At 51.9% G+C, this 26,396-nt stretch overlaps 1 protein-coding gene across 1 annotated transcript; it reads left to right on the plus strand.

Moving 5' to 3' along the window:
• The first annotated feature begins 198 nt into the window (after nt 1–198).
• Nucleotides 199–23,886, plus strand: ZNF584 (zinc finger protein 584). Its single transcript, XM_047791416.1, has 6 exons — nt 199–241; nt 2,086–2,154; nt 2,281–2,328; nt 2,465–2,727; nt 14,278–14,404; nt 22,337–23,886. The coding sequence occupies exons 1-6, from the start codon at nt 199–201 to the stop codon at nt 23,341–23,343; spliced, it is 1,557 nt and encodes a 518-aa protein (XP_047647372.1). The 3' UTR covers nt 23,344–23,886.
• Nucleotides 23,887–26,396: the final 2,510 nt, after the last annotated feature.

The following is a 26,396-nucleotide window of genomic DNA, read 5'->3' on the forward strand; positions in this document are numbered from 1 at the left end:
CTGGCATACCTCGCAAGTCCGCGGATCCTCAGTTCCAAGAGTGAAACAGGCTCGAATGGGGAGCGTCCCCCCCAGGGGCACACGTTGATAGGACAGAGCTGGGCTTGTCCCACTAAGCTGGGCTTCCCCTGTCCGATCGCTCTCACGGGAGTCTTGGGGCCAGAGGGACCAGGAGAGACCCGTGTCCCTCTCTGGGGCATGGATGCTTCCACTCTAATGACCATACATAACTCCTCGTTGGGTATGAGACTTTTCCAAGGAATCTTCCAGAAATCTTAGTTTGTATTTAAAAATTTTTGGTTTTAAAATTTGCATTCCTATTTATTTATTTTATTTTTGGCCTCACTCGCGGCATGTGGAAGTTCCGGGCCAGAGATCAAACCCCTGCCCAAGCTGCAACCCAAGCCACTGCAGTAACAATGTCAGATCTTTAACCCACTGCACCACAAGGGAACCCCTGCTCATTTTTATTTTTAATAACAATTTTCTTAAAATATAATTTACACACTGCACAATTTGCCCATTTAGCATGTACAGTTCGTTGGGTTATTAATATGATCTCAGAGTTGTGCAACCGTCACCACTATTTAATTGCAGAATATTTTCAAAAATAAATCTCATACCCTTCAGAGTCATGTCTCATCTCTCCTTTCTCTCAACCCCTGGCAACTGTTAGTCTATTTTTTATCTCTATGGGTTTGCCTATCCTGGCCTGGAAATCTGAATTTCATGCAACTTTTATGTTACACAATAGCATTCTTTTGATTTTTTCAATCTCTAAAAAGCATAAAAACTATTCTCATTTTGGAGATGGGACAGAAGCAGACAATGGCCTAAACTTGGCCCAAAGGCTGTAATCTGCTGAGCCCTGGCTTAAATTACTCCAGACTTCTTTCTTTGGTCCTTTTAGGGCCGCACCCAAATGAAATGAAAACGGTGTTCACAGGGTTGTATGCAAATATTCGTAGCCACTCTATTCAAAATAAATAGTGGAAACAACTCCACTATCCATTACCATGGTGGATAAATACAATGTGGTGCGTCCATAAAATGGACTCCTTTAAATCATCAGAAGCAAAGAATTTATGACGTATATGCAACACATGGGGGGGAGGGAAGCCTGGAGGTAAGTGAAAGAAGCCAAGAAAAAATGATAGAGTCCATTTATTCGAATTCCAGAAAAGACAAAATTGTAGTTTTGTACATTGGCTGCACTCACAAGACGAGAACTTTATGAGCTCCTATAAGAAGACAGATGTGGGGCATTTTGTGTGTGTGTGTGTGTGTGTCTTTTTAGGGCATATGCTTAGTTTCCAGGCTAGGGGTGAAATTGAAGCTGTAGCTGCTGGCCTACACCACAGCCACAATGAATGGCAGATCCTTAACCCACTGATGCCAGGGATCGAACCAGCATCCTCATGGATACTAGTTGGATTTGCTACAGCTGAGCTAGGATGGGAACATATACGACGGGCATTTTTGACTGAAGCCTTTCCCCAGCTGTTGCCTGAGTAAAACTCTGGTGTGAACTTGCTGCTGCAGACTTCGGTGATATTATGACTAAAGGTTTCTCTACACTCCTTAAACACACGGGATTTTGTTCCATTGTGAATTCCTCAGTAGTAAAGAAGGGTCTCTTCTCATCAAAGGCCTTCCTGTAAGCCTGCAGCAGGTATAGAGCGAGTTTTCAGCATCTATTCTCAGGAGGTTCTGCAAAAGGCATTGCCGAGGCCCCAGTTGCCCGAGACAAAACAGCCCAGGAATGCCTGTCCTGGCTCAGCAGTATCGAACCCGGCTAGCATCCATGAGGACGCAGGTTCGATCCCTGGCCTCCCTCAGTGGGTTAAGGATCCAGCATTGCTTCGAGCTGTGCTGTAGGATCCGCGTTGCTGTGGCTGCGTCTGGGCCCGGTAAGCAGCGACTGTTCCGATTTGACCGATTTCTCCAGGGCCTGGGAACTTCCATACGCCTCCGGTGCAGACCTAAAAAAAGACGGAAAAAGAGAAAGAGCCCAGGCCCTAGGGAGTCCACATCTCTGCCCACATCCAACTGCTGATGCTCTCGACACCTCATCCTCCTGCTCAGGTCCCCGGGCCCTTGGTCCCCAGCTGCTCAACGTCAAGGGCGACGCATCCGGGGCGGCTACGGGCACCCGTCTGCCCCAGCCTTGACGCCCCCCCACCCCCACCCCTGCGGGGCTGGGACCCTAGGCTCCAGGAGGCTGGACATTCGCCCGCGGTGCATACAGGGCGTGCTGGGACCCGCTCCACTCTCGTGCAGGGCCCGTCGGCTCAGGGAGCCCGCGCGACCAGGTCCTTCTGACTAAAGGTAACTACAAACGGCAGCAAAGGAACCACCGCCGGGGCCGCCGGGAGAAGCCCCGCCCAGCCGCCCGCCTAGAAACGCCCGTCTTGGGCTCTCATTGGCCAGACCCTCATTGCGCGGTGTCTTCTGGGTAACGTAGTTCCCGGCGCAGGGAAGCTGGCGCGCTGGCGTCCTGCCGCGTCTTCGCCGGTGCCTGAGACTCGCGGTCCCGACTGTGGGACCGGCTGCCTCACACCCGGCCTCCGTCCTCCCGGGCCTTGTGGGCATTTTACACAGGAGGGCTTGCGGACTGAGGCCCAGACTGCCCCCGTCAGCCCGTGGCCACCCATCCCTCGGCGGAGGTCGCTGCCTTTCAGGGTCCAGTTCTGGCCCGACGGCGGCGGTGATGTTGGGCCGGCGAAGGTGAGTAGAGGGTCTCCGGGGGCCTCCCTCCCTGCTCGGCCTCCATGTGGGGGCGTTGGTGTCCGGAGACCCTTCCTTCTTGCCGTCGCATCTGGTCCGAACCCTGAATCGCAGTCGGGTTACGCAGAGGGTTCCCATCTCTCAGTCAAGGGGACATGACGTGGAAGGTGCTGCTGCCGAAACTCAGGGTTTGGGGTGAAGAAGAAACGACCAGTTTTATTGTTTGGTCGAGCAAGGGGGGAACCCGGTGGGCTGAGCCCTCAAAACTGTGTGTCCTGCCCAGGAGGATTTGGTGAGGAGTTTTACGGCAGTGGTTCAAGAGCGGGATTGTTGAGAAGGATTCGACTTTGTGCAGGGTCTGTATCCCTTTAATCTGGCCTCGGGGGGTCTCCTGAGGAGTTTCTGTGGTTCTCCAGGTTATCAAACTGTGAGCTTCTCTCTGCAAGAAAGAGTGCTTCATACCTAACATCTTACTTCCTCTGGGGGGCTTGTTAGCGCTGCAGAAGAGTTCAAAGATACTGTTATGTTTCCCTCGAGGGGGAACCAGGACCCTGCCCCAAGTGTACATTATTGTTTCTTTTTTATTTTAATTTTTTTCCTTCCTTCCTTCCTTCCTTCCTTCCTTCCTTCCTTCCTTCCTTCCTTCCTTCCTTTCTTCTCTGCCACACCCGCGGCATGTGGAAGTTCTCGGGCCTGGGATGGAATCCACCCTGCATTTGCGACCTGCGCCACAGCTGCAGCAATGCCAGATCTTCTGTTCATTGCGCCGCTTGGGAACCTCCTGTTCTCCCATTTCTTGACTGCTCCACCCTTGTCTCTTCACTCTCTCCCTTCCCGTAATTAGCAACTATTCGAACCTGTCCTTCGAAATGCAGGGAAGGTCGTGAAGGCTGAAGCCCAGTCCCTACAAGCAAGAAACTGGAGACCCGAAAGGCTTCCTTGCCCAGGAGCCCCACAGGGTTCTGTTGGTTTTCACTGTGCAAGTGCTTGGCCGTAAGGCTGAGCTGGGAGTGTTCCGGGAATGTAGGTCTCACTTATGTTTGGTGGGAACAGTGAGCAGGGAGCAGGAGTCAGGCCTGGAATGAATCCAGGCCCCTGTTCTGAGGATGCTGGGAGCCAAGGAGGGCTTCCGGCAGAGGCGGGAGGGGACCTGACACCAGAGGGTGACTGCCTGCAGAAGGCCTGTGAGGAGGCTGCTGGTGATGGGTGGTTGCAGTGGGGGAGGCAGAGGTGCCTGGACTCTGGCTCTCTTCTTTCAGTAGGACAGGGCCAGTGTGCTGATGTGAGTCTCAGAGACAGTGAGCTCTCAAGGATGAGCCTGAGTGTTTGAACTCAGTCGCTTGGTGGGTTGAAGTTTCATCCTCTGAGATGAGGAAGTTGGTGGCTGAAGCAGGTTCTAGGGAGACGATCTAGGGTGTGGCTTTGGAGATTTTATGCCTGATATTTTCGGGTGCTCGTGAATGGACGCACTGGGTAGGCACCAGGCTACACGACTCTGGAATTTGGCAGGATCTCAGTTGGAGAGTGGGCTAGGATCAATGTGGGATGGAGGAAGGACGGTGGCCCTGACAGGTTGCAGGAGGCTGGGGCCTGAGGAGGACCAGATGTCCTGACCAGGCAGTTTGGAGGTGGCGCTAGGAGTTCCCTGGTGGCCTAGCAGTTAAGGACCTGCCTTTGTCACTGCTGTGGCACAGATTCCATTCCTGGTCTGGGAACTTGCACATGATATAGGCTCAACAAAAGAGAGAGAAGGTGGTGGTAGGTATCACTAAGGCTGTCATGAAGACTGGGCCCGTGTCAAGAGTAGATGTAGAGGGAGTTCCTGTAGCGGCGCAGTGGAAACGAAACATGAGGTTGCTGGTTCGATCCCTGGCCTCACTCAGCTCCGTGGGTTAAGGATCTGGAGGTGCTGTGAGCTGTGGCGTAGGATCCTCGTGGCTGTGGCTGTGATGTAGGCCAGTGGCTACAGCTATGTTTTGACCCCTAGCCTGGGAACCTCCACATGCCGCGGGTGTGGCCCTAAAAAGCAACAACAGCAGCAAAAAGGCTAGCTGAAGAAGGGAGTGACAGGGAACCAAGGGCCCTGAGGGGAGCGTGGCAGTGGTGGACACAGAGCTCAGTGGGCCTGGGGTTGGGCTGATCCCCCATCTGTGGTCCTGCCAGGTTTTTATATTTGCCCTCTCTGGGGCTGAGAGCTTTACATGCAGGGTTGCAGATTCAGTAGCAGACCTAGGAGACAGGTAGGGACTCAAGCCCAGGGGGCTGGGTTCTGAATGTGCCTCAGGAGGAGAGAGGAAGGTCGCGGCAGGGGAGGGGACAGCTCGTGCAAAGACAGAGTGAAGGAAGGCCGGGGTCTCAGAGATCCACTGTGGTTCGGGGTGGCTGAGTGCTGATGAGGAGCGGGGCCAGGTGGGCGGGTCTGCAGTGCCGGGCGCGGGGTGTGGGGGCGGCTGACCCTGGCCGTGCGCTCGTTGAGGACTGGCAGGATCAAGCTGTGGTTGCTATGCCAGGCACTCTCTGGGCATCACATGCAGAGTGGCATGTGCAGAGGCCAAGGCATGGCTAAGGGCGTGAAGTGGTGAGCGTGTGCTGGGGTGTGGAATTCTGAGCATGCCAGGCACAGAGAACTTTATGTGCCTGACGGGCAGGAGGGCAGACCAAAGGGCCCTGGGAGCAGATACTCGAACCTAAGGGGCAGTGGTGTGTGAGGGTGAGTTGTGTCTGGGAGGGGCGGTCTAGGGGCCACAGAGGGAACTGGCTGGTCCTCGGTGCCTGGACCGGAGGGGGCACCGTCTGGTCATCTGCCTGAGGTTGCTGTGGGCTGGACGCAGAGTCCAAAAGTAACGTCTGAGAGAGGCAGCAGTGGCAGTGGGACTCGGCATCTGGGGAAGAAGGTGTGTTGGGGGTGCCTGGGGCCTCAGGAGTCTGACATCGGTGGGAGATACGATGGGCCTTTCCAGGTCAAGGGCCTGGATGTGTCCATCTGTCCATGCTTTGGTTGGTTTTTCTGCCCACCCCAAGGATCCGCTGAGCCCATTATGGCAGGTGTGGTGACCTTTAAGGACTTGGCCATGTGTTTCTCCCACGCGGAGGGGGAGGAATGTAACCAAGTGACGCCTGTACCGTCACGTGATGGTGGGAACTCAGCCCATCGGCTCACCAGTGAGTCCCTGATGCCCTCCCAGCAGCTTGCTGACCACCTCTCTCGTGGGAAGTTCCTTCTATCCCAAACCTGGGCCACAGAGGCTGCTTCAGGACATAGTAGGGTAGAGTTTGGGGGCCAGGTCTTTCACAGTGTGCCCAACCGATCCCACCAGTCTCATCTGGTGTCCAGCTCGATGGCCCTGCTGGCATCAGGGCTCCTGTGCATTCTGTTTGATGTTACATTGCTGGCTCTGTAGGTCAGACAGCGCCGATTCATGGTGGGAAGCTCAGACCACACGGTCACCCGGGATCCCATGGTTAGGCATTCAGTCTCTGCCGAAGGCCCTGTAGCAAGCTAGAGGCTGTCTCTCTGAAGCAGAATAGTTATCTGCAGAAGGCGATGTAGAATTGCTCCAAAATCCTGGAGGTCTGTGCTTGGGAGCCCCCTGTCGCTGCCCTCCCCACAGTGTCCTGATTTGGCACAGACATTTCAAGACTCATGGAATCTGCTGGGTGATAAGGCCCAGGGGGTCAAGCCACCTGCCCTGCAGCCTGAACCTGCTTCAGAGTCTCCTCTCTTTCTGGGGCCCACCCACTTAAAACAGGAAGCCTTTAGATGGTTTGAAGGAGTAGATTCAGATGTGGGGTGGGTTGTCTCCAAAGTCTAAAAAGGCCTGCCAACCCTTGTGGCTCTTTTCGTGGTGATGGGTAGGGTGAGAGGCAGCGTCGGATGGCCTGTCTCCGCCTGCTCAGCCGGCCGCCCGCCTAAGAGCTTCGCTGAGGTTGTAGGCCCTGACCTTTGCAAGGTTTCGCTCTGCACCCTCTTGTTTGCATGGGTCCCGCTAAGGCCTCTAAAGCACTTGCGCATTAGATTCCCTCGGCGTGAGCTCACGGCCAGTGCACTGGTTCCGCGGTGTCAAGACGGGCGAGATCTCTGCGGCCCGTGTCATGGCAGAGGGCAGAATGTGAGGCGTCCTGAGCAACTGCTGGTTCTGTGTAAGCAGGTGAAAGCGAGTGTTTTCTAGTTTTCCTTGTGAACTAAATGGAGGAAAAAGCACCACCTCGTTCGGTAGCTTCAGGCCAAGTGTCAAGGATTCTGATAATTTGTTGCAGTAAAGATACCGTCTCTGGCCGGGATCGGGACCTTTTCTTTTTCCCCGTGGCAGCCCATGGCACCCCATGGCAGCCCATGGCACGTGGAAGTTCCCAGGCTAGGGGTAGCACCCTCGCCACAGCTATAACCAGAGCTGCGTCAGTGACAATGGTGGATCCTTAACCTGCTGAGCCACAAGGGAACTCCAAAGAGAAAAAACATTTTAAAAGTCTAGGTCCAGGAGGAGTTCCCACCATGGCTCAGTGGTCAGCGAATCCAGGTAGGAACCATGAGGTCTCGAGTTCGATCCCTGGCCTTGCTCGGTGGGTTAAGGATCCGGCGTTGCCATGAGCTGTGGTATAGGTCGCAGACACGGCTTGGATCCTGCATTGCTGTGGCGGTGGTGCAGGGTGCCGGCTACAGCTACAATTAGACCCCTAGCCTGGGAACCTCCATCTACTGCAACTGAGGCCCTAGAAAGGGCAAAAAGACCGAAGGGGGAAAAAAAAAAGTCTAGGTCCAGGAATTCCCGTTGTGGTGTAGCAGGTTAAGAACTTGACATAGTGTCCATGAGGATACGGGTTCAATCCCTGGCCTCGCTTAGTGGGTTGAGGATCCAGCATTGCCGTGAGCAGTGTTGAAGGTTGCAGATGAGGCTCGGATCCTGCATTGCTGTGGCTGTGGGGTAGGACAGCAGCTGCAGCTCCAATTCGACTCCTAGCCCATGAGCTTCCATATGCCAGAGGTGTGGCCGAATAAAGAAAAAAAGTCCGGGTCCATTTTCACAGAGCAAGCAAACGGATGCATTGGCAGCTGAGGGACGTTGAAGTGACGAGCAGCACGGCGCCTGTGCAGAGCTGTCCAGCACTGACCTTGTCTACACGTGACATACCCTTCTGTGCCACACCTGCTACTCTGTGCAGCAGACCAGACACACGCCTCTTCGCGAGGCTGCTGTTAGCAGCCAAGGCCCTGCTGAAGCCCTTTGCAGAGGACTGAGTTGGGAACCCGGATTCTCCCTCCCTCTTCTTGTTTTTTTCCCTTTTTAGGCCCAAACCTGCAGCATTTGGAAGCTCCAAGGCTGGGAGGCAAATTGGAGCTGCAGCTGCTGGCCTACACCACAGCCACAGCAACATGGGGTCCAAGCCACATCTGTGACCTACACCACAGCTGAGGACAACACAGGATCCTTAACCCACTGAGCCAGGCCAGGGATCCAACCCGCAACCTCATGGTTCCTAGTCAGATTCGTTTCTGCCGCGCCGCAGTGGGAATCCCCTCCCTCCCCTTCTGCTCCCCATCTTTGTGGTCTCATCTCTGCTGCGGTCTCTCACATGCTGTCATCTGGCTGGGCCCTGGCCTGCGCGGGCAGCTCTTCTGTCCAGACCCTTCCCCAGAACCTTCCAGCCCCGAAGCCCTTCCCGAGTGTTGACATGCATGGACGACGAGGGTGCCTCCTCCTTGGACCCAGCTCTCCGTGGACGGCGTTGCTGTGCGTTAGGTGGCCTGTGTGGGGTGCACAGTGCGGAGGACCCTCTTGAGCAGGTCCCTCAGCAGAGCCCTTCATGTGCAGGGAGGGTGGCGCTGATGTCCAGGCTAGCTCGGGCCTTGTCCAGCAAGGGCCCGTCCCGGACGGGCCCGTGACCGCAGAGCTCTGGGGAGACCTTCCCCCACAGCTCCAGTCTCAGGCAGCACGCAGGGGTCCCCATGGGACAGCACCTGCGGGAACTCTTTCCCAAAGAGCTCTGCCTCTTCAGCTGCCTGAGATCCCATAGGTATCCACCAGGTGGCAGTGCCTTCTGCAAGAAATCAACTCTCATTACTCAGAGAAAACTGCCCCCTGGAGAAACATCCCTCCCGTGTAAGGAGTGCGGGAATGCCTTCCGCCATCACCACATGGACCACGCAGCAGCAAGTACACCGTGGCTCAGGGGTTCACGAATCCCACCAGGAACCATGAGGCGGCAGCTTCGATCCCTGGCCTTGCTCCGTGGGTTGAGGATCCGGCGTTGCCATGAGCTGTGGTGTAGGTCGCAGATGCGGCTCGGATCCTGTGTTGCTGTGGCTCTGGCGTAGGCCAGCGGCTACAGCTCCGATTCAACCTGTAGCCTGGGCACCTCCATAGGCCGTGAGGCCCTCAAAAGACAAAAGACAAAAAAAAAAAAAAAGGAAAGAAAGAAAGTACACAGTGAAACAAAATGTTTCAAGTGCTTCCAATGCGAGAAAACATTTAGCCACAAATGCACACTTGCTCAGCACCAGAGAATTCATACTGGGGAAAGGCTTTATGAGGGCAAAGAATGTGGTGCATTCTTTAGCCAAAACTGCAGCCTTACTTGGCACCAGCGAGCTCACACTGGAGTAAGGCCTTATGGATGCTCTGACTGTGGGACGGTCTACAGCAGAAACTCTTTTTTTTTTTTTTTGGTCTTTTTGCTATTTCTTTGGGCCGCTCCTGCGGCATATGGAGCTTCCCAGGCTAGGGGTCAAATCGGAGCTGTAGCCACTGGCCTACACCAGAGCCACAGCAACTCGGGATCCAAGCCGCGTTTGCAACCTACACCACAGCTCACGGCAACGCCGGATCTTTAACCCACTGAGCAAGGGCAGGGACTGGACCCGCAACCTCATGGTTCCTAGTCGGATTCGTTAACCACTGCGCCACGACGGGAACTCCAACAGCAGAAACTCTTATCTCATTTGGCACCAGAAGGTTCATGTGGAAGGAAGGCCATAAGATTGCCACCAGTGTTGGAAAATCTTCTTTTTTCTTTTTGGGGTGCCCTGTGGCATATGGAAGTTCTCTGGGTGGGGGTCGAATTGGAGCTGTAGCCGCCAGCCTAGGCCCCAGCCACAGCAATGCCAGATCTAAGCCATGTCTGTGACCTACACCACAGCTCACGCCAGTGCCGGATCCTTAACCCATTGAGCGAGGCCAGGGATTGAATCCACATTCTCATGAATACTAGTCGGGTTCGTAACCCACTGAACTACAACAGGAATTCCCTCTAGGTGACTTTTGAGTTTGGCATTGAGGCAACTTTTTTTTTCTTTTTCTTTTTTTTGTCTTTTTGCCATTTCTTGGGCCACTCTCACGGCATATGGAGGTTCCCAGGCTAGGGGTCGAATCGGAGCTGTAGCCGCCCGCCTACGCCACAGTCATAGCAACGCCAGATCCGAGCCGCGTCTGCGACCTACACCACAGCTCACGGCAACGCCGGATCCTTAACCCACTGAGCAAGGGCAGGGACCGAACCCGCAACCTCATGGTCCCTAGTCGGATTCGTTCACCACTGCGCCACAACAGGAACTCTGAGGCAACTTTTCGATACAACACAAAAAGCATGATCCATGAAGAAAGATGTACAGTTGGACTTCTCTAAATAGAAATTTTGCTCTGTGAAAGACAACAAGAAACAGTATGAAATGACAAGTCGTAGTCTAGGAGAAATTATCTGCAAAACGCAAGTCTCATAAAGGATTTTTGGAGCTCCTGTCGTGTCACAGTAGTTAACGAATCCAACTAGGAACCATGAGGTTGTGGGTTCAATCCCTGGCCTTGCTCAGTGGGTTAAGAATCCAGCGTTGCTGTGAGCTGTGGTGTAGGTCGCAGACACGGCTTGGGTCTGGTGTTGCTGTGGCTCTGGCACTGGCCGGCAGCTACAGCTCTGATTAGACCCCTAGCCTGGGAACCTCCATATTGCCGGGGGTGCGGCCCTAGAAAGACAAAAACAAACCCACAACTCTCCAGAAACAGCTCCAAGAAGGTACATAAAATGTACTTAGGAACCACACTGTTTTAAGGGGAAAGTGTCTAACAATAAATAGGGCACTGTTGCAGATAACTAGGGTATTGCTGTGAAAAAAAGGATGGCATTGAACACGGATTACACTTATCATCAGCAGATAGACACCTGATAAACAGATGTATGCTTGTTAAATAGTGCACAGGTGCCAACTCGGGCTTGTGTCTTGGTGACTTGGAGGTTTCTGCTCTCTTCCCCACCCTGTCCCATCCTTGGCTTGTGGAAGGTCCCAGTACAACCTAGGTTCCCAGCGACCATAGCTGCTGCAGTGAAAATGCCTGACCCTTAACCTGCTGTGCCACAAGGGAACTCCACCCCCCGCCCTTTTTTTTTGCTCTTTAGGGTCGCACCCGTGGCATCAAAGTTCCCAGGCTAGGGGTCAAATTGGAGCTACAGCATACACCACAGCAACAGCGGCCACTGCAACCTGAGATCCTAGCAGAGTCTGCAGCCTACACTACAGCTCATGGCAAGGCCAGATCCCCAACCCACTGAGCAAGGCCAAAGATGGATCCTGCATCCTTATGGATACTAGTTGGCTTCGTAACCTGCTGAACCACAACAGGAACTCCCATATTTCTTACTTTAAAAGTACATGTACTTACAATTGTACTGTTCAGCCAATAACAAATATACTTGCCAGTAACAGCACAATGGAGGTGGGTGGGATAAAGCTGTATTGGGCTAAGGAGATGACTCCAAAAAGTAACTCGAATCTAATAAATGCCATACATAATATTAATAAATGGCATAAGTAATAAATATTTTTCCAACCTCATCGAATTTTGCACTTGAAATCAGTGTATGTCATTGCACCTTTCTACCTTTGGGGCCACGGCAGCTAAGAGAGACCGGACACTCGCCACGGTCCCCGCGCCTACAGGACGTGGCGGGACTCCCCAACTCCCGAGCCCTGCCCGCGCCGCTTTCCGCGAGCTCCGGGAGCCTTCCGGAGGCCACCCCTCACGTAGACGCTCTATTCCTCCGCCTGGTGTGAGGGCAGGGAGCCGTCGAAATTCGACACCGGAAGTTCCCGCCAAGCTGATGCGGGGCCCCTCCCCTGGGCTATCATTGGCTATGTCCGTTCCTGTGCGCTCATGGGAAGTGTAGTCTTTGAGCGCCCGCACGGGGTCAGAGGTGACGAGAGCTCTGCGTTACGGGAGTCTAAGGGGCACCGCGGGTGGGACTTCCGGCGTTGCCCTGCGGTTCCGGTTTGGCCCCCGCTGGCGGTCGGTGCGAGCGTTTTGAGGGCAGCGTTGGCACCAGAGACCAACCCGGCGGAGGGAAGCGCAGCGACCCTCTCAGCACCTTTGCTCGCCCCCTGACCCGGGGCATAAACCCCTCTTTCTGAGACTGGCTGTGCCACCCTGAGAACCTCTTGGCTTAGCTCCCAGGCTTTGGGAGTGTTTTCCTTGTCGGCTTTGGGCTCCTGCTGGTACGGATCTCAGCTGCGTCTGCCGCCAGTTTCCGATGGCCGAGGAGGCGCAGGTGAGTGGGAGGTGCCCCCACCGAAATCTCTTCACCTGGCTCCGCACCCGGCGGGTGCAGACTCTGAACGAGCACTGGAGAGGTGAGGAAGGCTGTGACAGGTGAAGGGACAGTCTGTGCGAAGGGTTACCCACCAGGGTTCTTGGCTTCCTTAGTCGGTAGAAATTGATAAGAGACTGGATAAGAAATTCAGACCAGGTTTTCTTGGCACTCACGTTGCAGCGTAAGGGAAAGCAATTAACAGGTTTCCTTGCTCACGCTTTGAGGGTGGGGCCAAGTGGTTTCTTTAATGGGGTGAGGGGTGGGTCCAGGTGTTTAGCGCGACGGGTGGCTAAGGTGGTCGGCCCACCCCTTGGTGGTGCTGTGTGAAGGGCGTGTTTTCATAATTTGTACGTGTCGTGTGTGCGTGTGTGTCTTTTCAGGGCCATGCCTGTGATATATGGAAGTTCCGAGGCTAGGGGTCAAATCGGAGCTGCAGCTGCCAGCCTGCCCCACAGCCACAGCCACACCAGATCCGAGCCGCGTCTGCGACCTTTGTCACAGCTCACGGCAACTCCGGATCCTTAACCCACTGAGCGAGGCTCGGGATCCAACAATGTCTTCATGGATACTAGGCGTGTTGGTAACAGCTGAGCCACTATGGGAACTCCCTGCAGGCAATTATTTTTAGTCCCTTTCAGTTTCTTTGCATTTTTTTTTTTTTTTTTTGCTGGGGGAGAGTTTGTCCAGAGGCAGGCAGTGCATCAAAAGTTCCCAGGTCCCAGCTTGTCTCAAAGGCAGAGAAGGAGGAGGGTTGGGGTTCTGGAGCTCCATGTGTGGTTCCTGGGCTTGTGTTGAAGGCTGAGCAGCCCTCTGTGCAGACCTGGGGGACCCCCTTGGCAGTGGGCCTTTGGAGGTGTGGGGAGGACATGGGATGGAGGGGATTGTGGTTGCTCTCTATGGATGCACTCTGGAGAAGTGCCACTGGAGTGGACTGGTGAGGTTGTGCTGCGGGCGTGGAGTTGTAGCATGCTGCAGTACGGCGTTATGTGTGTGGTGGGCCAGGAGGGCACACTGGAGGGCCCTGGGACCAGGTTCTCAGGACTGAAAGGGCAAGACGAGCCTAAGGTTTGTTACTTTGAATGGTGATCTCTGGGACACAGAGGGAATTGACTGGCCGGAAATAAGGTGGGTCTTGTGTGCTTGGTGGGGTATCTAGGTGGCATCTGTCTGGTCACCACCAGCCTGTTGTGGGCTGGATGCAGAATTTAATGGTACCATGAGGAGTTCCCCTTGTGGCTCGGCAGGTTAAGAACCCAACTAGGAGTTCCCGTCGTGGCGCAGTGGTTAACGAATCCGACTAGGGACCATGAGGTTGCGGGTTCGATCCCTGGCCTTGCTCAGTGGGTCGAGGATCTGGCGTTGCCGTGAGCTGTGGTGTAGGTTGCAAATGCAGCTTGGGTCCTGCATGGCTGTGGCTCTGGTGTAGGCCGGCTGCTACGGCTCCGATTAGACCCCTAGTCTGGGAACCTCCATATGCTGCGGGAGTGGCCCTAGAAAAGGCAAAAAGACCAAAAAAAAAAAAAGAAAAAAGAACCCAACTAATATCCATGAGGAAGCCAGTTCGATCCCTGGTCTTGCTCAGCGGCTTAAGGATCCGGCATTGCCAGGAGCTGTAGGTCGCAGATACAGCTCCGGTCTAGCATTGTTGTGGCTGTGGCCTAGGCTGGCAGACCCCTAGCCTGGGAACTTCCATGTGCCCCAGGTGCAGCCCTAAAAAGCAAATAAATAAAGGACAGTTCCATGAAAACAGAGGTGCACCAATGGTACTGGGGCCCTGAGAGTCCCCTGAGATGGGGTGTTAGGAGCAGGGAGGGGTGAGGGTAAGTGGGAGCCGAGGGCTGAAAGGGAGAGATGGCATCAGTAAGAGAGGCGGCAGGACCCCGATGGGGGTCCTGCGAGATGTGTTCCTCTCGCTGTCATTTGATTGACTTTCTGTTCATTATCCGCCCTGAGGGTCACTTGAATCCGTCATTACAGGCCCGAGTCACTTTTGAGGATGTGGCGGTGTATTTCTCCCGGGAGGAGTGGGGGCTCCTTGATTCGACCCAGAGGGGCCTGTACCGTGATGTGATGCTGGAGAATTTCGCGCTCGTCGGCTCGCTGGGTAAGTCTCTCCCTCTCCCCCAGCGAATGCCCACCTCTGTCTCTTCTCCGTGGGAGTTCTCTCTGTCCTGAAGCCACAGAGGGGCGCCTCCCTGCCTCTCGCTGAGCTGCCCTGTTGGCAGCCTCAGCACCTGTTGCCCCAGGGCTTGGGGTTCAGATTCTCACCGTTTGCCCACCAGGTTCCACCCAGCTCTGTTTCTCTCTGGCTGTGTGACTTCGATGGACCTGTGGCCCCTCTGTGCTCCAGGTTTTGCCTCCTTCCTCCACAGGAAACTGAATCGGCCCTCCCTGGACCAGGCATGAGCCGGGAATTCCAGTCTGTGGATCAGTTTGGGCATTACTCTCATCTTAATATCTTTTTTTTTTTCTTTTTGGCTGAACCCTCGGCGCATGGAAATTCCCAGGCTAGGGACTGAATTTGAGCCAAAGCTGTGACCTTCTGCCAGGGCGGGGATCAAACCTGTGCCTCAGCAGTGGCCTGAGCTGCTGCAGATACAGCGCTGCGTCCTTAACCCACTGTGCCATAGTTTGAACTCCCTCCATATCTTCCAGTCCGCCAACATGATGTCTTTCTATTTATTTAGCTCTAATTTTTTTTTATTTTGTCTTTTTGCTATTTTTTTGGCCGCTCCCGCGGCATATGGAGGTTCCCAGGCTAGGGGTCCAGTCGGAGCTGTAGCCACCGGGCTACACCAGAGCCACAGCAACTCGGGATCCGAGCCGCGTCTGTGACCTACACCACAGCTCACGGCAACGCCGGATCCTTAACCCACTGAGCAAGGGCAGGGACCGAACCCGCAACCTCATGGTCCCTAGTCGGATTCGTTAACCACTGCGCCACGACGAGAACTCCAGCTCTCATTTTTTTTTCTCACACTCCCAGCATTTGGAGTTTCCTGGGATCACACCCATACCACAGCAGTGACCAGGGCTGCTGAAGTGATAACGGAAATCCTTAACCTGCTGTGCCACAGTGAGAACTCCTCTATGCTATTTTAAATGAAGTCATTTTTAAATTTAATTTTTAATTTTTAAAAATATTTTTTGCTTTTTGGGGCCACACCCATGACATATGGAGGTTCCCAGGCTAGGGGTCCAATTGGAGCTGCAGCTGCTGGCCTACGCCAGAGCCACAGCAATGCCAGATCTGAGCCACATCTGCAGCCTACACCAGAGCTCACGGCAATGCCGGATCCTTAACCCACTGAGCAAGGCCAGGAGTCAAACCCACAAACTCATGGTTCCTGGTTGGCTTTATTTCCTCTGTGCCACAACAGGAACTCCTTAAATTTAATTAATTAATTAATTTTGTCTGTCTTTTTTTTTGTTTGTTTTTTTAGGACTGTGCCCAAGGCATATGGAGATTCCCAGGCTAGGGGTCTAATGGGAGCTGTAGCCACTCACCTGTGACACAGCAACATGGGATCCAAGCCGCGTCTGTGACCTACACCACAGGTCAAGGCAATGCCGGCAAGGCCAGGGATCAAACGCTTGTCCTCATGGATGCCAGTCAGGTTCATTAACCGCTGAGCCATGAGGGGAACCCCTTGAATTTAATTTTAGATGGTACATTGTTAGCATATAGAAATAAAATTGATTTTTGTATGTTGATCTTGTATCCTGCAACCTTTCTAAACTCATTCATTCTAATTTTATTTAACGCGGTCTCTGGTATTTTCCATGTATATAATGTCATGTCATCTGTGAGTAGAGATAGTTTCACTTACTCCTTGGCCTGACTTAGCTAGAACCTCCAGTACTTTATCGAATAGAAGTTGCAAGAGTAGAGGTCCTTGTCTTGCTTCCAGATCTTAGAGTGAAAGAGTCTTTCACTCATACGGATAACGTTAGCCGCAGGGTTTCTTGCATATGCCCTTTTCAGGGTAGGAAATTCCCTTCTCTTATTTGTTGACTGGATTTATCGTGAAAAGTTGTGTAGTGCTTTATTGCATCTTTTGAAATGACCATGTGATTTTTGTCCTCTGTTTTTTGCTTTTTTTGTTTTGTTTTGTTTTGTCTTTTGTCTTTTTGTTGTTGTTGCTATTTCTTGGGCCGCTCCCGCGGCATATGGAGGTTCCCAGGCTAGGGGTCCAATCGGAGCTGTAGCCACCGGCCTATGCCAGAGCCACAGCAACGCGGGATCCGAGCCGCGTCTGCAACCTACACCACAGCTCACGGCAACGCCGGATCGTTAACCCACTGAGCAAGGGCAGGGACCGAACCCACAACCTCATGGTTCCTAGTCGGATTCGTTAACCACTGCGCCACGACGGGAACTCCCAATAGCTTATAATTTTTAAAAATATATTTCTACATTTGGTTTGCTGGTATTTTGTTGAGGAGTTTTGTATCTCTATTCCTAAGAGCTATCAATGGTGTAGTTTTCTTGTTATTTCTTTTTTGTTTGTTTTTGTTTGTGCTTTTTAGGGCCACGTGTGTGGCACAGGAAAGTTCCCAGGCTAGGAATCAAATCAGAACCACAGCTGCTGGCCTCTACCGAAGCCATAGCAATGCAGGATCCGAGCCATGTCTGTGACCTACACAGCAGCACTGGATCTTTAACCTACTGAGCAAGGCCAGGGATCGAACCCACATCCTCATGGATACTAGTCGAGTTAGTTACCGCTGAGCCACAATGGGAACTCCTCTTGTTCTGTCTTTGGATTGAGTAAGAGGATAATTTTGGCTTCAATATTCCTTTTTCTTCTATTTTCTGGAATAGAAATTTTGTGAAATATTGGTGTTAATTCTTTTTTTTTTTAAATTTTATTGGAGTATAGTTGACTTAAAAAGTTGTGTTAGAGTTTCTGTTGTAGCTCAGAAGGTTAAGGACTCAACATTGTCTCTGTGAGAATGCGGGCAGGTTCAATCTCTGACCCCTCTCAGGGGGCCGAGGATCCCACGATGCCACAAGCTGTGGTGTAGGTCACAGATGCAGCTTGGATCAGGTGTTGCCATGGCTTGTGGCATAAGCGTCAGCTGCAGTTCCCTTAGCCTGGGAACATCTGTGTGCCGCAGTTGCCACAGTAAAAAGAAAAAAAAGTTGTCCTAGTTTCAGGTGTACAGCAGGTAACTCTCTTGTTCATGTACATACATCCATTGCTTTTCAGATTCTTTTCTCGTAAGGATGTTACACAGTATTGAAAAGATTTCCTTGTACTATATGGTGTTAATTGTTATTTCTGTGTAAATATTAGCCAGTGAAGGCATCTTGGCTTAGGATTTTTGTTTTTTGTTTGTTTTTTTGTTTTTTGTCTTTTTTGTGGCCGCATCCGAGGCATATGGAGGTTCCCAGGCTAGGGGTCTAATCGGAGCTGTAGCCCCCAGCCTATGCCAGAGCCACAGCAATGCCAGCTCCAAGCCGCATCTGCGACCTACCCCACAGCTCACGGCAACACTGGATCCTTAACCCACTGACCAAGGCCAGGGATCGGACCTGAAACCTCATGGTTCCTAGTCAGATTCGTTAAACACTGAACCATGACAGGAATTCCAGCTTAGGTTTTTTGGTGTAGTTTTTTGTTGTTCCTTTTTTTTTTTTTAAAGATTATTTATTTTTATTTTTTTTTGTCTTTTTGCCTTTTTTAGCACCACTCCCAAGGCATATGGAGGTTCCCAGGCTAGGGGTCTAATCGGAGCTGTAGCTGCCAGCCTACACCACAGCTCACGGCATCGCCAGATCCTTAACCCACTGAGCAAGGCCAAGGATCGAACCTGCAACCTTATGGTTCTTAGTCGGATTTGTTAACCACTGCGCCATGTTGAGAATTCCTGTTGTTCCTTTTTTTAAAAAAACAATTTTTAGTTTTAGGCCATGCCTGGGGCATGTGGAAGTTCCAGGGCCAGTGATCCAACCCAATGCACAGCAGTGACCCAAGCAACAGCAGTGACAATGCCAGATACTTAACCCACTACACCACCAGGGAACTCCTTACAGGTTTTTTTTTTTTTTTTTTAATTAAATTTAGTTTTTTTGCTTTTTAGGGCCGCACCCCCGGCATATTGAGATTCCCAGGCCAGGGGGCTAATCGGAGCTAGAGCTTCTGGCCTACACCACAGCCATAGCAACGCCAGATCTGAGCTGTGTCTGTGACCTACACCACAGCTAACAGCAGTGCTCAATCCTTAACCTTCTGAGCAAGGCCAGGGATCAAACCCACAACCTCATGGCTCCTAGTCAGGTTCATTTCCGCTGTGCCATGACAGGAACTCCCTTACATGTTTTTTTGAAAAGCCTGTTCATATTTTCCGTTTCTTCTTGGGTCATGTTCTTTTTTTCTTTTATGTCCACACCGGTGGCATATGGAATTTCCCTGGCAGGAATTTAATCTGAGCCACAGCTGTGACCTATACTATAGCTGCAGTGCCGAATACTTAACCCACTGTGCCAAATCGGGAACTCCTATTTCTGCTTTTTATTGCATTCCTTCTTCTAGCTTTGGGTTGCTTTTATTTGTTGTTCCTTAAAGTATAAAGTTAGGGTATTGGTTTGAGAGCCTCTTTTTTTTCCCTTCCTTTTTCAAATGAATCCAACGAGTATCCATGAGGATGCAGGTTTGATCCCTGGCCTTGATCAGTGGGTAGGATTTGGTGTTGCTGTGAGCTGTGGTGTAGGTCACAGATGTGGCTGAGATTCTGTGTTGCTGTGGCTGTGTTGCTGTAGGCAGGCAGCGGCAGCTTCAATTCGACCCCTAGCCTGGGAACTTCCATATGCTGCAGGTGTGGCTCTAAAAAAACAAACAAACAAAACAAAACAAAAAAAAAAGAAGAAAGAAACAAGGTAGAGATTTCAGATTGCATACATCACCAAATTGGGGAAACACCTACATCCAGATCCGGGCATTGCTGGGACATCCCATGAACAGCAGTCTGCAGTCCCAGTTGGGAAGGGCCCCAGGCACCATGTTACGCTGCAGGGGAGACTTTAGTTTGCCGTTTGAAGGAGTCTAGTTTTTAGCACCAGGCTGCAGGCTCATAACAGTCAGCCCACCTGCAAGTCTGTAGCCCTGGTTATTGTTAAAAATGCCTTGGTTAACTTGTTAACTTGGTGCCTGGGGGCTGGCCAGGTCTTCTTGGCTCAGTGAAGCTTGGTGACTTACTCCCTATCTGATCTGATCTTGCAGATTTACAGATTTTCCATCTAATCTTATAGGTTTACAACATTTGGGGGCCCCACTCCTACTGGCCTGTTTATAGTTCAGCAGTTTGGCAAGTAGCTCAGGCAAGGTCGCATTGGTCAGAGGCCTAGCATTTCATCTGAAGCCTGAACAAGACGACGTTACTAGTTTCCCTAGCATTTTGTGAGTTTACCAACTCACAAGCATAGAGAACAGGCTTGTGGTTGCCAGTGGGGGAGGGGTGGGGGGAGGGAGTGATTGGGGGTTTGGGATTAGCAGGTGCAAACTAGTATATATGCAGACTATATCAACAGCGAGGTTCTTTGAAGCGCACAGGGAACTGTATTCACTATCTTATAATAAGCCATGATGGAAAAGAATAAAAAGTTTGTTTCACAGATTTCTGTTGTTGATTTCTATTTTTCTTTTTTTGTCTTTTTTTGGGCTGCATCTGCGGCATATGGGGGTTCCCAGGTGAGGGGTCAAATCAGAGTTACTGCTGCCAGCCTGTGCCGCAGCCACAGCAACATGCGATCTGAGCCATGTCTGTGACCTACACCACAGCTCACAGCAACACCGGATTCTTAACCCACTGGGGGAGGCTAGGGACCGAACCTGTGTCCTCATTGATCGTAGTCAGGTTCATTAACTGCTGAAGTCTACTGAGGCTAGTTTTGTTTGTTTGTTATGTCCTAGCAAGTGGTCTGTTTTCTAGAATGTTCCATGTGCACGTGAGAATGGAGAATGTTCTCCACTTCTGCTCCTGTTAGGTAGCATGTTCTGTAGATGTCTGTGGCAGTCTAGGTGGTTTTTAGTGTTGTTCAAGTGTTGTATCCTTGTTCATTTTCTGCCCAGTGGTTCTGTCCACTTAATGAAAGTTACACATTGAAGTCTCTAAATACTATTGTGTCTATTTCTTTCTTTAATCATGCCAGTTTTGCTTCGGAGGAGGGTTTTTTGTTTTTTTAATTGTAGCTAAAGGAATTCTCTTGTGCAGAGGATTAAGGATCTGGCATTGTCACTGCAGTGGCTTTGGCTGCTGCTGTGTGGCAGGTTTGATCCCTGGTCTGGGAACTTCTAAAGGCAACCATTGTGACACCCCCCCCCCAATTATGTTTAAAAGAAAAAAACAAATGAGTTTTTGTTGTGGCAAAGTAGGTTAAAAATCTGACTGCAGTGGCTCAGGTCTCTGCGGAGGTGCGGAATTGATCCCTTGCCAGGTGTGGTGGGTTTAAAGGATCTGGCGTTGCTGCAGCCTGGGTCACAGCTGTGGCCTGAATTCAGTCCCTGGCCTGGGATATTACAAATGTTGTGGGTGTGGCCACTAAAAAACAAACAAATACATGAGATCTACTTTCTTAACAAATTTTTTTTTCTTTTTCTTTTTTTTCTTTTTTTTTTTTTTGGTCTTCTAGGGTCTCACCTGCGGCATATGGAGGTTTCCAGGCTAGGGGTCAAGTCAGAGTCACAGCTCTCAGCCAACACCACAGCCACAGCAATGCCAGATCTGAGCCATGTCTTCAACCTACACCACAGCTCACAGGAATACTGGATCCTTAACCCATTGAGCGAGGCCAGGGATCGAACCTGCAGCCTCATGGTTCCTAGTCGGATTCGTTAACCACTGTGCCACGACAGGAACTCCTCTTAACGAATTTTTAAATATGCAGAAGAGGTTCCGCAAGGATCTGCTATGTAGCACAGGGATCTATAGTCAACATAATAACCTATAACAGAAAAGAATCTGAAGAAGACTTTACATGTGTGTATATATGTACGCGAATGTTTTATATGTACATATATGTATAGTTTGTATGTGCATATATCTATATCCATATGAATCATTTTGCTGTACACCGGAAACTATGATATGATAAATCAACTCTACTTCAATTAAAACACATGAGTATTACATTTGCCTCTCTGAGAAGTAAAAGTACAGAAGAGGTGCATGTTCTAGTACTTGGTTTCCTTCCTGGTTGTCGTGGTGACATAAGCTTCCTGTGGTCTGTGTAGGGAGGGGTAGGTCAGCCTTCATTGGGCTTGGCATCTTATTACCTTCTCCCTCCTAGGCCTTGTACCTTTGAGGTCCCCTGTGGTTGCCCAAATGGAGGGTAAGGAAGGGCCCTGGGTGCCCAACACGGTGGACATGACTGTGATCAGCAGGGCAGAGGCCAGGAGGGGTTGCAGTCTTGGTGAATGGCGGTAGCAGATGCCTAGGTTTCAGTGATGGGTATCTGTGTGCACTCTGATTTCGGTGCTGGCACCAGTATCCACACTTGATTCCCTCCTTCTTCCCTTTTCTGGACTGACTGTGTGGCCTTCCCATCTCCATCATGACTCTCAGGCTCTGGATGACCCACCTCTCTGGCCTCTGTGTCATTTCTTCTTCTCCGTGACAGTGCAGAGCTGTCCACTGGGAGCTGCTGTGCGTGTCATATATCCCTCAATAATACGTGGACACCAGATACTGTTGCAGTCATCTTTTCGTTGGAGTAGACCCGCCCTCTTCCCAGTGCTTTCTGTCATTAGCAGCTAGGGCCTCACCGAACCTCTTGCAGAGGAGTGACTGGGAGACCCTGACTCCCCTCCCTGCAGCGCTCCCATCTTTTTGTGTTTGTCCTTGTTGAGGTCTTCCCTATTCTGGTGTCTGCCAGAGCCCTAGTCCACTGGGCCAGCCCTTCCTCATCGAGACCTTTCCCTGCAATCTCCTGGCAGTTCTGTGGATGCCTTTTTGGGTTCGTTCAACATGCTTTGGTGATGAAGGTGGTTCTTCCCTCTAATCCAGCCCACAGTGACTGACTCTTCTGTCTCAGGTTGTCTCTGTAGACTGCAGGATAAGGAAGCCCCTCCCCAGCAGAGGAAGAGCTGCAGAGTCCTCTTACCAGAGAAGCCCGTTCTGTGCGGGGCATCTGGGAAAGCCATTTCTGCCACTTTGAGCTTCCTCCAGCCCCAGACCACCCACAGAGAGGGGAATCCATGCAGGAGCACCAAGTGCAGGGGGACCTTCCCACCCACCTCCTCTTGCCAGCAACAGCAGGGAGGCCATGCTACAGAGAAGCCCTTCAAGTGCAGCAGCTGCGGGCAAGCCTTCCTGAAGGCCTTTGCGCTCCTCGACCACCTGATAACCCACTCTAAAGACAGACCCTTCAGGTGCCCACCAGATGGAAATGCTTCCAAGGAGAGCTCAAGCCTGGTTCATCACCGAAAAATTCACACTGGAGAATCATCCCATGTGTGTAGTGAGTGTGGGAAGGCCTTCACTTACCCATCTAAACTGAGGAAACACCAGAAGGTCCACACTGGCATAAAACCTTTCGAGTGCGGTGAGTGTGGAAAAACCTTCAACCGCAAAGACGCACTTGTTCTGCATCAGAGAATTCACACTGGAGAAAGGCCTTATGAGTGCAGCGAGTGTGGAAAATCCTTCAGTGTTCTGTCTACCCTCATTCGGCACCGGAAAGTTCACATTGGTGAAAGGCCCTATGAGTGCAGGGAATGTGGAAAGTTCTTCAAATACAACCATAGCTTCATGCTTCACCAGAGAGTTCACACTGGAGAAAGGCCTTATGAGTGCAAGCAATGCGCAAAAACGTACGTGACCCGCTCTGGCCTGTATCAGCACTGGAAAGTCCACACTGGCGAACGTCCCTATGCGTGCAGCCTGTGTGGGAAGACCTTCACTACAAGGTCCTACCGTAATAGGCACCAGCAGTTCCATACTGAGGAGAGGTCCTATGAATGTACCGAATGTGGGAAAGTCTTCAAACATAGTTCTACCCTCCTTCAGCACAAGAAAGTCCACACTGGAGAACGGCCATAGGACGGGGATGTGGGAAAGCCTTCAGGCATGCCTGGCACCTTGTTTGGCATGGAAGTTCTCACTGTGGAAAGGAGATTGAGGAGATGAGCAATTTGAAAGCTAAACGTGGCACACCTCAACACCCCCCAGGTATGTGGGAGCTGTCAGGAAGTACGCTGCACTTTGACCTGCCCTGGCGGTTGGCAGTAGAGTCAGTGCCAGTTTCTGGGACAGATGCCATCCCACTTTGCCTCAGGCATCCTGGTGTGCTTGGGCAAGTTCACCGCTGTGCTCCCTACATGATACAGGAAGGCATCATTAGTGGTGGAGCCCATGATGGTCTTACTTCTTCCCCTCAACTGGTTTAGGTGCGGACATGACCTAGTTCTGGCCAAGGGTAGTTGAGCAGTGTTTGCTGGGTGCTTCCAGGGAAGGTTAACCGTTTTCATGGACACTGTTGACAATACGTATGGTATCTGTCATGCATTTATCCAGCCCTGGAGCTGTCTCACGCTGCTCTGGCATGTCTGGTAATAAAGGCCTTTTTGTTTAAGCCACCCTTAATGTTGGGGTTTTTATGCCTTTGTGTGGGAAGTTGGGGAACAAAATCAGGCTCATGAACAGAGGGAATGGTTTCTGGGGAGGTCCCTGACTTTTGTCTGCCTCCGTGGGCACAGAAGGATGCAGAGGACAGCTCCAGTCCCGGCTGGCCTGATTTGCACTGGTGCCTGCGACTGCCAGGGAAGGATGGAAGGGCTTTGTGGGTGAGTCTGCCAGCCTGAATGCCAGCTTCGTTTTGGATCTGGAGCTCAGTTGAAGAGCATGGTAGTTGGTACAAGATCCCTGTGTGACCAGGGTTAGCATAGTGTATGCCCATGGTTGCTTGGGGTGAGGAATCCGGAATCTCTCAGGAATTGCAGACCTCTTACTTGTGGCTGAGGTCACTGTCAGCAAATAATCTGCAGGGTTTTTTGTATTCCTACCGGCTTTCTGTGTGTGGCCATCACCCTGGGACTGAAAGGAGATCCTAGGGTGTGGCTTTTGTGACCCAGCCAGTGTTGCTGGTTTCTCTGCACCCATGGCCATCAGGGCTTTTGCTCCCACTGTCACAGGGCTCCAGGGAAAGAAGTGATTGAATTGACATATGGCTCCAGATCATCTGGTTTATGAGGGCTTTTGATTTTAAAATTTGGAAACGAGGGGTTCCCGTTGTGGAGCAGAGGAAAAGAATCCAACTAGGAACCATGACACTGTGAGTTTGATCCCTGGCCTCACTCAGTGGGTTCGGGATCTGGCACTGCCATCAACTGTGGTGTAGGCCACAGACGTGGCTTGGATCTGGCGTTGCTGTGACTGTGGTGTAGGTTGGTGGCTACAGCTCCGATTAGACCCCTAGCCTGGGAACCTCCATATGCCCATAAGCTGCAGGTAAGGCCTTAAAAAGACAAAAAAAAAAAAAAAGAATAAAATTTGGAAACAATTTTTTCAAGAGGTAAATAAAATGTCAATTCAGCCAAACAGTGTGCTTTCGCAGTTGTGTCCCTGGTCTAGAAATGGTGTTTCCCATCATGAAGAAATGTTAGCTGGGAGGCATGTTTGGAGAGAGAGCCCCCAACCCCAGACGTGAGGGTCTTTGGGTCACGCTGCTCAGCCAGTCTTGCATCTTGGGGTTGGAAATCGCTGCCGCCTCCTTTAAGTGCCGTGATCCCTCTCCACCACCCTCTGATGGCAGGAGGGGTGGTGGGTACAGGGGGTAGAACCAAGGCAGGCTGGTAGTCAGGGGAGTTCCTGGCCCGCCTGCTCAGTGTCTCTCTAACACCAGAAGGTGAAGCCCGTGTCAGGCTCTTCTCCCTGTGTCCTGAGTGTCTGCCTCCAACGTGGGTGTCTGTGTGGGAGCAGAGGGGAAGGCAGCCGAACCACATCTGGTGCTGATGTGCAAGCGGACTGGGCCGGGGCAGATGAAACCCAAGTTTTCACTGCAGACGGCAGGGCCAGCATGACCTGTTTCCTGACCTCGGGGCCCTCTGTCTGGCCTGGGCCACTGGGTCTCCTTGTTCCTGCCTGCCTAGTGCCTCTGCGCCACCAGTCCTTCTGGTTGGAATACGCTTCTCCTGGAGGCGCCCCCCCTTCCTGCCCGCCAGTCTGCAGTCGGGGCCGCGGCTGCAGCCATGCTGCAATGACCCTGTTTAGTCTGTTAGTAAGTTAAGGTTTTTTTTAGAATTCCTCAGTGAATTTTATCACATTTATGGTTGTTCAGCAATCATCACAACCACATTTTATAGCATTTCCATCCTAAACCCTCGGTGCATCCCCTACCCCCGTAAGTGACGTGTCTACCACAGGGCTCAGGCAAGAGCCTGGCGCACAGTAGGACCCTAGGGAATGTTTGTTGGGTGAAGGTCTGGCTGTTCTGAAGGACCGTGCTGGGCCCAGGCCACAGCCCCGCCATGACAGCTGACTCTGTGGGGGGAAAGGAAGGACCTCACGCGGAGAGGGGCGCTCGTCCCCTTGCCGCACGCAGGGGCCTGCTTCCGTCCCATCCGAGGTCGTGTGACTCACTCTGTGCTCTGGAGAGTGAACTCACCCAGCAGAGACAAAACCCCTGGGGCCCTCCTGCGGGGACCATATGGTCTGGTAAGGTGACACAGACCAAATGTCATGGCTCCCCAAGTACGTGGCTTCAAGTCAGTGGCTGGCGTGACAGCGTTTGGAGGCGGGGGTTGTGGGAGGTGATGAGGTCACGAGGGAGGAGCTCTTGTGAATGGGACGGGTGCTCTTAGAAAAGAGAAGCCCAGAGTTGGTTCTCTTGAGGCGCAGCAGTTTAGCGATCCAGCACTGTCGCTGCTGTGGCATCAATGGGTTCAGTCCCTGGCCTGAGAATTTCCACACGCCGGGGCGAGGTCAAAAAAAAAGAGACCCCCCCCCACCAAGGATTCCCTCTGTCCTTCTACTGTGTGAGGACAGACAGGCTGGCTGTTAACCAAGAAATGGATCCTGACCAGACGCCTAAGCGGCTAGCACCATGATCTTTGACTTTCCAGCCTCCAGAACTGAGAAATTTCAGTAGTTTATAC

This window comes from Phacochoerus africanus, chromosome 8 (assembly GCF_016906955.1).
Source record: "Phacochoerus africanus isolate WHEZ1 chromosome 8, ROS_Pafr_v1, whole genome shotgun sequence".
NCBI lineage: Eukaryota > Metazoa > Chordata > Mammalia > Artiodactyla > Suidae > Phacochoerus > Phacochoerus africanus.

Bases quoted from the DNA above. Each gene is read 5' to 3' on its own strand.
- ZNF584 (XM_047791416.1), top strand. From the start codon at position 199: ATGGATGCTTCCACTCTAATGACCATACATAACTCCTCGTTGG. The intron at 2,329-2,464 runs GTAACTACAAAC...TGGGTAACGTAG, and splicing joins CCAGGTCCTTCTGACTAAAG to TTCCCGGCGCAGGGAAGCTG. The intron at 2,728-14,277 runs GTGAGTAGAGGG...CCGTCATTACAG, and splicing joins GTGATGTTGGGCCGGCGAAG to GCCCGAGTCACTTTTGAGGA.